This window comes from Galeopterus variegatus, unplaced genomic scaffold (assembly GCF_000696425.1).
Source record: "Galeopterus variegatus unplaced genomic scaffold, G_variegatus-3.0.2 Scaffold6079, whole genome shotgun sequence".
Classification (NCBI taxonomy): domain Eukaryota; kingdom Metazoa; phylum Chordata; class Mammalia; order Dermoptera; family Cynocephalidae; genus Galeopterus; species Galeopterus variegatus.
The window spans coordinates 99326-109466 of NW_007732190.1; the positions used below are offsets into that span (position 1 = coordinate 99326).

Below are 10141 nucleotides of genomic sequence, written 5' to 3' on the forward strand. Positions count from 1 at the left end.
CAGTATACTTAGTTCAGCTACTTAACCTATCTGAAATGCAGTTCCCTTACTTGCACCTTCCTCAGAGACTGCTGTGGACATTAAATGGATGTGTCTGGTGCAGTTTCTGACTCATACGTGGTAGGGAATAAATGAGAGCTGAATAGATGAGGACCAAAATTAATTAGTAGCAGAGTTAGGATCAGAACTACTGTCTTGATTTCAGGTCCACCTCCTGAACTCTCACTGACATAGTCTACTATAGTCAACACAATTTCAGGGTCCCCGAGGTCCCAGAAAGACATTAAGGAAGTTTCCTATCTTAGGTTCATTCCTTTATTTTCTGAGGCTCTAAGCACCGGTAGGGGTGGGGATAGAATGGTGACCTCTCCAGTTTCGGGCTTTGGGGTTGAAATCAGTTTTAGGATCTGATTTGAATAGAACACAGGGAAGATTTGCCAGATCTGATTTTCAAGGAGTTATTCATTAATTTATTCATCAACTACTGACTGCAAACTTCATGCTAAAAACAGTACAGGGCTCTGGGGATGACAGTTCACTAAAAACAATGTTTTTCAAACTGTGGGTCCTGACTTGTTAGTGGAATGTGAAAGCACAACCAGAACTGGAAAAAGAAAGGAATAGGAAAGAATAGAAACTATCACAGTGCATTGTACTAGGTCATAAAATTTTATTTCAGTTATATATGGTTATAAATATATGTGTGCTGGGTCATGATTTAAAGTGTATTACTGCCGATTTGGTCCAAAAAGTTTGCAAGCCCCTGCATTAGAAGGTGAGCTTCAAGAGAGCAGGGCTTTGTTTTAGAACAATGCCTGGCATTTTTAAGTCTTCTATAAATAACTGCGAATGAGTCAGTGTCTAACATGACTTCAAGAAGATTAGAATCAGAAATACAGGAAAAGGTAAATATATTATTAGTCTCAATCAAATTAGTAATGTGAATATACTGAAAGGGGGAAAAAAATCTTACAGAACTCCAAAAACAAATAGTCTTGGATTGTCAGACATTTAGTGTATTTAGTCATGATAGGCAGTTTGAGGTGATAAGAAAAAAACAAAACAAAACTAAAACACTGACCTGAGAACCCGGGAGCCAGGACACAAAACCTCATCTCTTTTACCAATTCTCTAATTCGAAAAACAGGAATGCTCAAACAAGCCCTGTCTGCCACACAGGGGTGTTGTGGAGACTTCTGAAGACAATCAGATTGTGCATTTTAAGGGTGCTCTGCAAATGTAATACAATATTGGAGACAGAAGCAAGGGATTACTGAGTTGAAGAGTATAGGTCCTTTTAGTGGCTAAACTAATCAGCAAATATTTATCAGGTGTTTTTTTTTTTTTATTTTAACTTCTCAATATACATTGTAGTTGATTTTCGTGACCCTTTACCCATTCCTCTCCCCCCTCCCTCCCCTCTCCCCCCACATTATATCTGTCCCCCCTACATCATATCTGTTCACTTGTCTTAAGTTCAAGGAATTGTAATTGTTGTGTCTTCTCCCCCCCACACCCTTTATTTGTTTGTGTTTATTTATTTTTAGCTTCCACAAATAAGTGAGAACATTTGGTATTTCTCTTTCTGTGCCTGACTTGTTTTACTTAATGTAATTTTTATCAGGTTTCTAATGTTTGTTGACGGAGGGCTTTTCTTTCTAAAGGTCTCCCTTTTCAGATGCTTTTCCAACTACTTTTACTACAATGTAGAATGTAAACTCCATGAGAATATGGTGATGGCTGTCTTGTTCGAGAATATGATGATGGCTGTCTTGTTCGGCTCCATCTCCCTACCTGCGCACAGCAGGTGCTCAGTAGGTATTATTATTATTTTGGGGGGAGGCTGTCCGATACAGGGATCCGAACAGTTGACTTTGACGTCGGTGTAATTAGGGCCGCGGTCTAACCAACTGAGCTAGCTGGCCAGCCCACCGCAGATATTTCTGAATGAAACAAGAAAGGAAAGAAATCCTTTAGTTGCTTCCCCTTAAAGATGCCATCTTTGCCCTTAAGGACAATTAAGGTAGAGGCAAAGCGATACTCAGAAAATATCCACAAGGCACCATACAGGTCACCTGTACAGGTGCCAAAGAAAGAGCAGGGTCACAAGCACTCCTGGAGTACTACCACTACGTCAGTTTTAGTACAAGCTATTGTGGACCGCACAGCAAAACGTAACTCGTTCTTCTACGTGAGAAAGACGGCGACACACAGAAGTAACTAACGACTGCCTGTCGCTGGAACAGACAGGGCGGCGAAGATTCGAGGGAGGCTGTACTTCAGGAAAGGATAATGTGAGCTAGACTGTCAAAATAAATCTTTACGGAGCTGAAGCTTAAGTGGGGCTTGGTAGGAGAACGTGTGATACACCAAGGTTTGGGGAGCGTATTTTAGGCATTTTGAGAAATTTGTAGGTGTGCCCCTCGTGGAAAGGATGCCAAAGTGAAGTGACCTTGAGTTAATGTGTGTAGGTAGAAAAAGGTTCCGGGAACGGTTTCGTCGTCCTGCCTCCGAGCGTCCAACAAAGAGAAAAGATCCCGTTTGGCCACAATACCTGTATTTCGTCCTCCTCCAGTTGAGGGACAGGGTCGAGGAGCATAAGACTAGAGCGAGTGGGCGGGGCCAACGCGAGTGGGCGGGACCCCGCGGCCCCTCCCTGTAGCAACTGGAGGCCAGGCGAAGGGGCGGGGCTTCCGGCCGCAGCGGCACTCGGGCGTCAGGTGACGCTAGGAGGACGGGTCGTCACGTGACACGGAAGTGACTCCGAACAGGAAGAGGACGAAAAAATAACCGTCCGCGACTCCAAGCCGAACCGGACCCGCAGCCACCATGAACAGCAAAGGCAAGAACAAGGGGCAGCTAAGGCCATCGGGGGCAGGAGTGCTGGCCGCGAGCGAGGGGGTTCGGAGCCCAGGTCACCAAACGCCAGGCTTGGGGCGGGTTGCGCTGCACTCTTCGGCCGGCTGCGATTCTGGGGGCCGCGCCGGACGCCTTCGTCATCCCCCAACTACGGCTGCTCGCTCCCTCCGGGCCCTTTCCCCCTTAAACTCTGTGGCGCAGTTTGGAGTTGCGGGCTGGGGTTGCGGGGGGGCTTGCCATGATGGGCATCTGCAGGAGCAAATGGAGTGCTAGAGCAGGGATTTGGGTAGGCCAATGGAGAGCCGGTGGAGGCGGGGAGCCGCGCTCCGGAACAACAGGCAGGGCCCCGAGTTTAACTAGTGAGGTGCTGGCATTGATATTTGGGCCGGGGCCTGCAGGGTTTCTTGCTCTTTCCCTTTCGCACTCCCTCGCCCTTCGCTTGGCAGGGCCAGACCTTTTCCCGATCCTGTGTGTGCAAGACTGTGATCCAGAGCTTCTCGAGTGAGGACCTTCCCTCTTACCCCTTCATCCTTTCCCCGATCTCACTGTTCACTTCCACTATTCACATTCTTTTTATTTGGAAGTCGACCTTGAATAGGCATCTGAAGTAAATAACGAAAACCACTATTACCCACGAAGTCTGCCCTGGTTACAACCAGGCCTGTGGAAACGACCCAGAGCAGAAGCACCCTTGGTACATCAGCAGGCCAGAACATCAGGGATGGGTGTCCAGACCTGTCCTGCATTCCGGAGGGAACTCGGGTCCAGCTAGACTTTCCCCTTATATTAGTATGCTAATGGAAAGAGCGCCTTTCCTGTCCAGTCAGAATCCAGCACCTTCCGTTTTAAGGGTGCAGACAGTGTTTATTTTCTTGGCTCCCGGAATCAGGCCCTTTAGGGCAGTCTGTTTACAAATCCCCTTCTGCTTGCTCCCGTTAAATTAGCTACCCAATATGTCCTGCCATTTTGGCAGCTCTGTATGGTAGGCAACCTGTATTTTTTTTCCCCCCTCAGGTCAATATCCAACGCAGCCAACCTACCCTGTGCAGCCTCCTGGGAATCCAGTATATCCTCAGACCTTGCATCTTCCTCAGGCTCCACCCTATACTGATGCTCCACCTGCCTACTCAGAGGTGCTTGCAGTTTGGCAGACTTGAACTAGTTGAAAATACTTTTGGACCACGTTTTCAGTCTTTAGCTAAGTCTAACTTAGCTATTTATTTAGGGTTAGGGTTAGGGTTAGTACTCTTCACAAACAGAAGAGACTGCTCACATGAATAATCTAAAACACTATATAATTCAGCAATTTCTCCTGGAGTTGAGAATGCATTATCTGATTTATTTGGCACAGGCTGGGGTTAAGAAGATGAGTTTGCGTTCATTGAGCCTAACATTAGCTGTAGCAGGAAGTGATCAAGAATATTGAATGCCCAAGGAAAGGCAACTTATATAGTTCACCAAAAGTGTGATCTGCACAAGAAGAATTTAGAATTGACTCATTAAATTCTCAAATAGGAATGTCATAAAGTAACATTTTGCCTTCTTTTCTGCCTCCTCTAGCTCTATCGTCCAAGCTTTGTGCACCCAGGGGCTGCCACAGTCCCTACCATGTCAGCTGCATTTCCTGGCGCCTCTCTGTATCTTCCCATGGCCCAGTCTGTGGCTGTTGGGCCTTTAGGTTCCACAATTCCCATGGCTTATTATCCAGTTGGTCCCATCTATCCACCTGGTTCAACAGTACTGGTGGAAGGAGGGTATGATGCAGGTGCCAGATTTGGAGCTGGGGCTACTGCTGGCAACATTCCTGTGAGTATGACCTTATCAGAAAAAACTCAGCCCGTATGTCTTTTATCTTTCTGAAGTTACTTCATATTCATTCTTTCCCATCCCTGGATAATAGTTGCAGTATTGGTGCAACCACTGTCATCCAGTAGTCAGGCAGAAAGTGGTTGAGGGGGCAAGAGAGCTGCGGCAGGTGAGTGGCATCTGGCGTATTCACTGGAGTCTGAGTTAGCCAGATTCTTTTGTTTTCCTATCTTATGTGAGTCTTGTTTGCTGCTTTTCCAGTTCATGTTGGTACAGTGAACTGGATAAGTAATGCTCCTTATTCATGCTATAAGCATTTACTGAATAGTTGCTATCAGCATTGTGTTGTGCTAGGAACCCTAATGATCAAAAAAGTAGAATGCATAATCCCAAGCAAGTAGCTTTTAGAAAGATACTAGGGATTTTAGTTATCATTGTCTCCTGCTTAGTTCCCCAAAGCATGGGATTTAGAGCCTTGCTAAGGCCATCTACTGTGTAACCATATGCTAGAGATAAGGTGAGAACGATGTCATTAGCATGTTACCCAGTGGTCCACTAAAACTATGTAGGGACCCTGTGGATTTCGCCATGGACCTGGCACCCTGTTTCTGTTTGGGAATGTAAGTGGGAGTGACTTCCTACCCTGAAAATGACTGTGGGTCTGGCATAGCCGTATTCACAAGGTATCTATAGGCTTTATCTTGGAGTTAGAACCCTTTGAATGAAAGGTAGCCTCCCTTTCTGTCGGTATCTTTGGGTTCACAGAGAATATAGACCTGCTTTAGAACTCAAATTGGTGGCAGAACTAGCTCCTTAAAATGCTATTGGTTAGCACATTGCCATCTTCCTAATGGGCGCTCTGCCTTACCTGTGTCTCCTTTCCTGTCTCAGCTGCCCTGTGCCCATTTTACCTTGTCCTTTCCTTTCAGCCTCCACCTCCTGGATGCCCTCCCAATGCTGCTCAGCTTGCAGTCATGCAGGGAGCCAACGTCCTTGTAACTCAGCGGAAGGGAAACTTCTTCATGGGTGGCTCAGATGGTGGCTACACCATCTGGTGAGGAACCAAGGCCGCCACCTCCATGCCGGGAAAGACATCACATACCTTCAGCACTTCTCACAATGTAACTGCTTTAGTCATATTAACCTGAAGTTGCAGTTTAGACACATGTTGTTGGGGTGTCTTTCTGGTGCCCAAACTTTCAGGCACTTTTCAAATTTAATAAGGAACCATGTAATGGTAGCAGTACCTCCCTAAAGCATTTTGAGGTAGGGGAGGTATCCATTCATAAAATGAATGTGGGTGAAGCAGCCCTAAGGATCTTCCTTTAATTCCTCTGGAGTAATACTGTACCATACTGGTCTTTGCTTTTAGTAATAAAACATCAAATTAGGTTTGGAGGGAACTTTGATCTTCCTAAGAATTAAAGTTGCCAAATTATTCTGATTGGTATTTAATCTCCTTTAAATCTTTGGTTTCTGTTACTTGTTATAAACAAAACGCATTACTTGTCTGCCTTTTTTCCATTCCACCTCCAAACATAGTCTTCCATTCCCTCCCGCCAATCTCCATTGAATCAATGGTGCAGGACAGAAAGCCAGTCAGACTAATTTCCTTCTCTCCTTGCACTTCTCCCCACTTGTCATCTTTTAACTAGCCTTTCACCAGGATCCTCTGAGACTCCCTCTGTGCTCCAAGCACAGACCCCGTTATTTCTTTTGTATCTCCTCAGGCATAAGCAGAGGGTGTCTTTTGGACCCTCCTCATAGGTTGTCTCTGCATATGTGAACCTAACCCAAATTTGGTTTGGCGCCAGAAAAACTGACCTTTTTTGAACAAAGGATATCGGCGCAAACTGTTCTATAAACAAATTTGTTTAATATATGAGGGGCAAGGAGGAGGATGCGTTTCAAAAGCCTGATTGATGACTTTAGAGCTAAATTAGGGGAAGTTTTCAGATCAAAAATTGGTTACTGTTTTTTGTTAGAGTGTGTGATGCAGCCACTCACAGCTCCCAAGAATTCCTAAACTGGTTTAATAGGGTCATATTGTGAATGCCTCACTACAAAATGACTTGAGTCCAGTGAAATCCTATTAGGGTTAAGAATATTTCAGGGATCCTTAATATTTTGATTTTTGTTTTCTGAAATTGGATTTTATTTTATCTTACAATTTCAGTTCATCTAAATTTTGTGTTCTGTACATGTGATGTTTGACTGTACCATTGACTGTTATGGAAGTTCAGCATTGTATGTCTCTCTCTACACTGTGGTGCACTTAACTTGTGGATTTTTTATACTAAAAATGTAGAATAAAGACTATTTTGAAGATTTGAATAAAGTGATGAAGTTGCATTACACCTCATTCCAAGGATTCTTTACTTAGCTTGTTTTTAGATTTCTCCTATATATATCTTCTTTTCTATCCCACCTAGAACTCAGCTAGGTGTTGCTGTTCTGTTTTCTTTAATGAAGACTTTGAAATAAATGCAGGAGTACAGGCTAAATTTGACCATTTTCATGAGTTCCACTTTAGATGTTCAGTTTTTCTTCACTTTATTTTCTAAACTCAGATTCTGTGATTCAGAACCTAAACTTAGAATTAAGGGAATGGTTGATTCTCTTGCTCAAAAGTTTGGCTTGAGGAAAATGTTTTAGTATAGCAGTTTGTATATGTTCATGGTGACCTTCAGGTTCTCCAATGTTCTGTGTGGAGAAATACTGAAAATTCCTGGAATCTAGGCTGCCAAGACTGATACCTCAACTCTTCGATCTTACCTTGGATGGGCCTGAGCTTGGATAATGGAGGCAATACATTAAGACCTCAAAGATCATCTAGCTTATATTCAAAGTAAGCAACAGATGAGGAACGAATGATTTACACCAAAACATTGTGCCTTTTAAACACACCTCATTTTGAGACTAAGTTAAATCCAAGAAGCTTCTTGTCTTGATTCCAAGGACACTGGTGAGAAAGGTGGTAGGAAGAATTTTTCCTGGTTTCCCCTGTGTATATATAGAATGGATTTTGGGAAATTCTGAACCCATGACCTTGGTGTTGTAACGCTGTGCTTTAACCAACTGAACTAAACGACCAGCCCAGATTCTAGGAAATTCTGGTCCTTGCCAGAATGGAAGCTAAACCAACTCATCTCCCAGGTATGTTTCTGATAATGCTCCTTTGGGACAAGCTTCCCCAGACCATCTTTATCGAAAACCCTTGAAATTGTTCTGGGAACTTTTGGAACTCCCTTGGGCTCTTATTGCTTGGGAGAGAAACTATGCAAAGGAGTTAATAAACAAAAAAGAATGATATCAAGAAAGTTTAAGTGAGGATAAGTCAAAATGTAAAGGTAGTTACTTTTTGCACATGAGAATCTGACTTCTGTATCAATGAAAACTTTTAATTCAGATAAAAATAGCAAAAGTATGAGGTTGTTGGGGAATATGGAAATGAAGGGCTCAGATTGAGGGATGTAGCATGTTTATCAGGAAGTGAGATCTTCACAGTCTCTTACCCCTCTGGCCTGGCCTTTTTTTCTTATATCTAGCCTCTGGGAAGAACTTCTATGGACAATAGTCTCCACTGGGGCTATCACTAGGTGACCGGGTAGGGGAAAGAGTTGAGCAGCCAACGACCTTAACTCTCTTTTCCCTCCTTTCAACCTGTGAAAAAAGTGAAGACGGGGCATATACTCAAATGTTCCCTGGTATAGCCCCACCTTGTAGGTCAGTCACAAACACCAACTCTATTATGAAGGCCTGGTTAAAGACATAAGCAACTTTCTCCGTATCACTGGTCCCTGGAGTCAAGTGATGTTGGCATTTGAGCCTGTATCCTGAAAGTAGCTTGGATTTGTCCCCTTCAATCAGTGTTTCTCACTGGCTTCAGATAAAACTTTCACTTAATAAATTAGACAATCAATGTGTTAGCACTGGAACCAGAAATAAGCTCCTTGAGGCTGGGAATGATTAGATGAAATATTCCTCCTTCTCTCTGTCCTTGTCCTTGGCTGAGTCACTCTCCATCTGGAGAATGGCACTGGGCTCGCCTTCTGCAGGTTCGTAGGTGACGTAGCTGCCTTTGTTCTTGTACAGGTAAAAGAAGATCAAGATCACGACTGAGAGCAGGGTGAGGAAGACCACGGTGATAACAACTTGGAAAGGAAAGGGAAAATGCAGAGATGTTTCAGGATTGAGGACATCTCAGTAATTCATTGGGTCACCTGAACTGGGTCACTCTTGTTTTAGTTAATTAGTGTCCACTCCCAAATCCATGTTCCCCACCAAGCCCAGCTTTGATGGCACATGATGACTGGAGTCTCTTGGTGCTTAAGCTAAGGACACATGCCTTTGATTTCTTTCTTTCTTTTTTTTTTTTTTTTAAAGATGACCGGTAAGGGGATCTCAACCCTTGGCTTGGTGTTGTCAGCACCACGCTCAGCCAGTGAGCGAACCGGCCATCCCTATACAGGATCTGAACCCGAGGCCTTGGTGTTATCAGCAACGCACTCTCCCGACTGAGCCACGGGCCGGCCCACAATGCTTTTGATTTCTAACAAAACTGAACTCCCTCCCAAGCCAGTTCCTGATGATTGGGATAGAAATAGGGAGGGACACAGGAAACAGTTTATCCCAGCAGGAAGGGTTTTTAAAATCCATAGCCTCCTGTAGGAGTTTCTCTGATCCTCCACCTCTTCCTCACCCACTCAACAAACCACATGTATCCTCATCTCAACCCATGTTATCGAGTGTAGTGTCCATATGCATATCTATTTGTGGCCATCTCCCAACCTATCATTTACTGGCAGTGCCTCTGACAGAAACCTCTAAGTCTTTTCTAGCCATGTGTGTGTGTATAAAAGGACCTACATGCCAGAATGAGTCCATCAGTGGATTTGGTCCCTGATGTGGTGCTTTTCCTGTATGGGGAAAATTTTAGTTCATCACACTCGGTTTCAGGCTGTCTCTGGAGCGAGATGGCTCCTGATCCCGAAGGTCCCTTGGATTTGGCTCAGAGCCTCTGTTACCTGCAATGAGTGCTGTGCTGGCTTCAGCTTCTGGGGACAGGGCCTCAGTGGCCTGCAGAATTGGGGTGGTCATCAGTCCTTCTGGAAAATTTAGAAAAGTAGAAAGGGAAATAGTGTGAATTCTTTTATTCTTTTTTTTTTTTTTGTCTTTTTCGTGACTGGTAAGGGGACCACAACCCTTGGTGTGGTGTCGCCCACACCGCACTCAGCCAGTGAGCGCACCGGCCATTCCCACATAGGATCTGAACCTGTGGCGGGAGCGTCGCTGCGCTCCCAGCGCTGCACTCTCCCCTGAATTCTTTTATTCTAAAGCATATGTTTGTCCTTCAAATTTCACCACCCCACCTTCTTCCTTATTCAAAAGTTTATCATCATATAATGTTGACTATACTAATTATCCTGATTTGAGTATCACATATTGCACACAGGTAATAATATTCAATGCTGTA

General features: G+C 44.2%; 2 protein-coding genes across 3 annotated transcripts; one reads left to right on the forward strand and one right to left on the reverse strand.

The window, feature by feature from the left end:
• The first annotated feature begins 2651 nt into the window (after positions 1-2651).
• On the forward strand, positions 2652-7027 carry DAZAP2 (DAZ associated protein 2). 2 transcript variants are annotated; one of them, XM_008590418.1, is made up of 4 exons: positions 2652-2842; positions 3874-3992; positions 4420-4665; positions 5595-7027. In XM_008590418.1, the coding sequence occupies exons 1-4, from the start codon at positions 2830-2832 to the stop codon at positions 5721-5723; spliced, it is 507 nt and encodes a 168-aa protein (XP_008588640.1). In that variant the 5' UTR covers positions 2652-2829; the 3' UTR covers positions 5724-7027. The 2 variants fall into 2 exon arrangements, with proteins under 2 accessions (XP_008588640.1, XP_008588641.1); XM_008590419.1 differs by having other exon boundaries at positions 4420-4588.
• A 1021-nt stretch (positions 7028-8048) lies between these two features.
• SMAGP (small cell adhesion glycoprotein) lies at positions 8049-9771 on the reverse strand. The gene is made up of 2 exons (XM_008590417.1): positions 9693-9771; positions 8049-8819 (listed from the first exon to the last, which is right to left on the reverse strand). The coding sequence occupies exons 1-2, from the start codon at positions 9763-9765 to the stop codon at positions 8635-8637; spliced, it is 258 nt and encodes an 85-aa protein (XP_008588639.1). The 5' UTR covers positions 9766-9771; the 3' UTR covers positions 8049-8634.
• Between the last annotated feature and the right edge of the window lie 370 nt (positions 9772-10141).

Excerpts from the sequence above, each read along its gene's own strand:
- DAZAP2 (XM_008590419.1), top strand. Across the intron at positions 3,993-4,419 it reads CTCCACCTGCCTACTCAGAG|CTCTATCGTCCAAGCTTTGT; the intron begins GTGCTTGCAGTT and ends TGCCTCCTCTAG. Across the intron at positions 4,589-5,594 it reads TGGTCCCATCTATCCACCTG|CCTCCACCTCCTGGATGCCC; the intron begins GTTCAACAGTAC and ends CTTTCCTTTCAG.
- SMAGP (XM_008590417.1), bottom strand. The coding sequence starts at position 9,765 with ATGACCACCCCAATTCTGCAGGCCACTGAGGCCCTGTCCCCAGAAGCT. Across the intron at positions 8,820-9,692 it reads CAGCACAGCACTCATTGCAG|TTGTTATCACCGTGGTCTTC; the intron begins GTAACAGAGGCT and ends TTCCTTTCCAAG.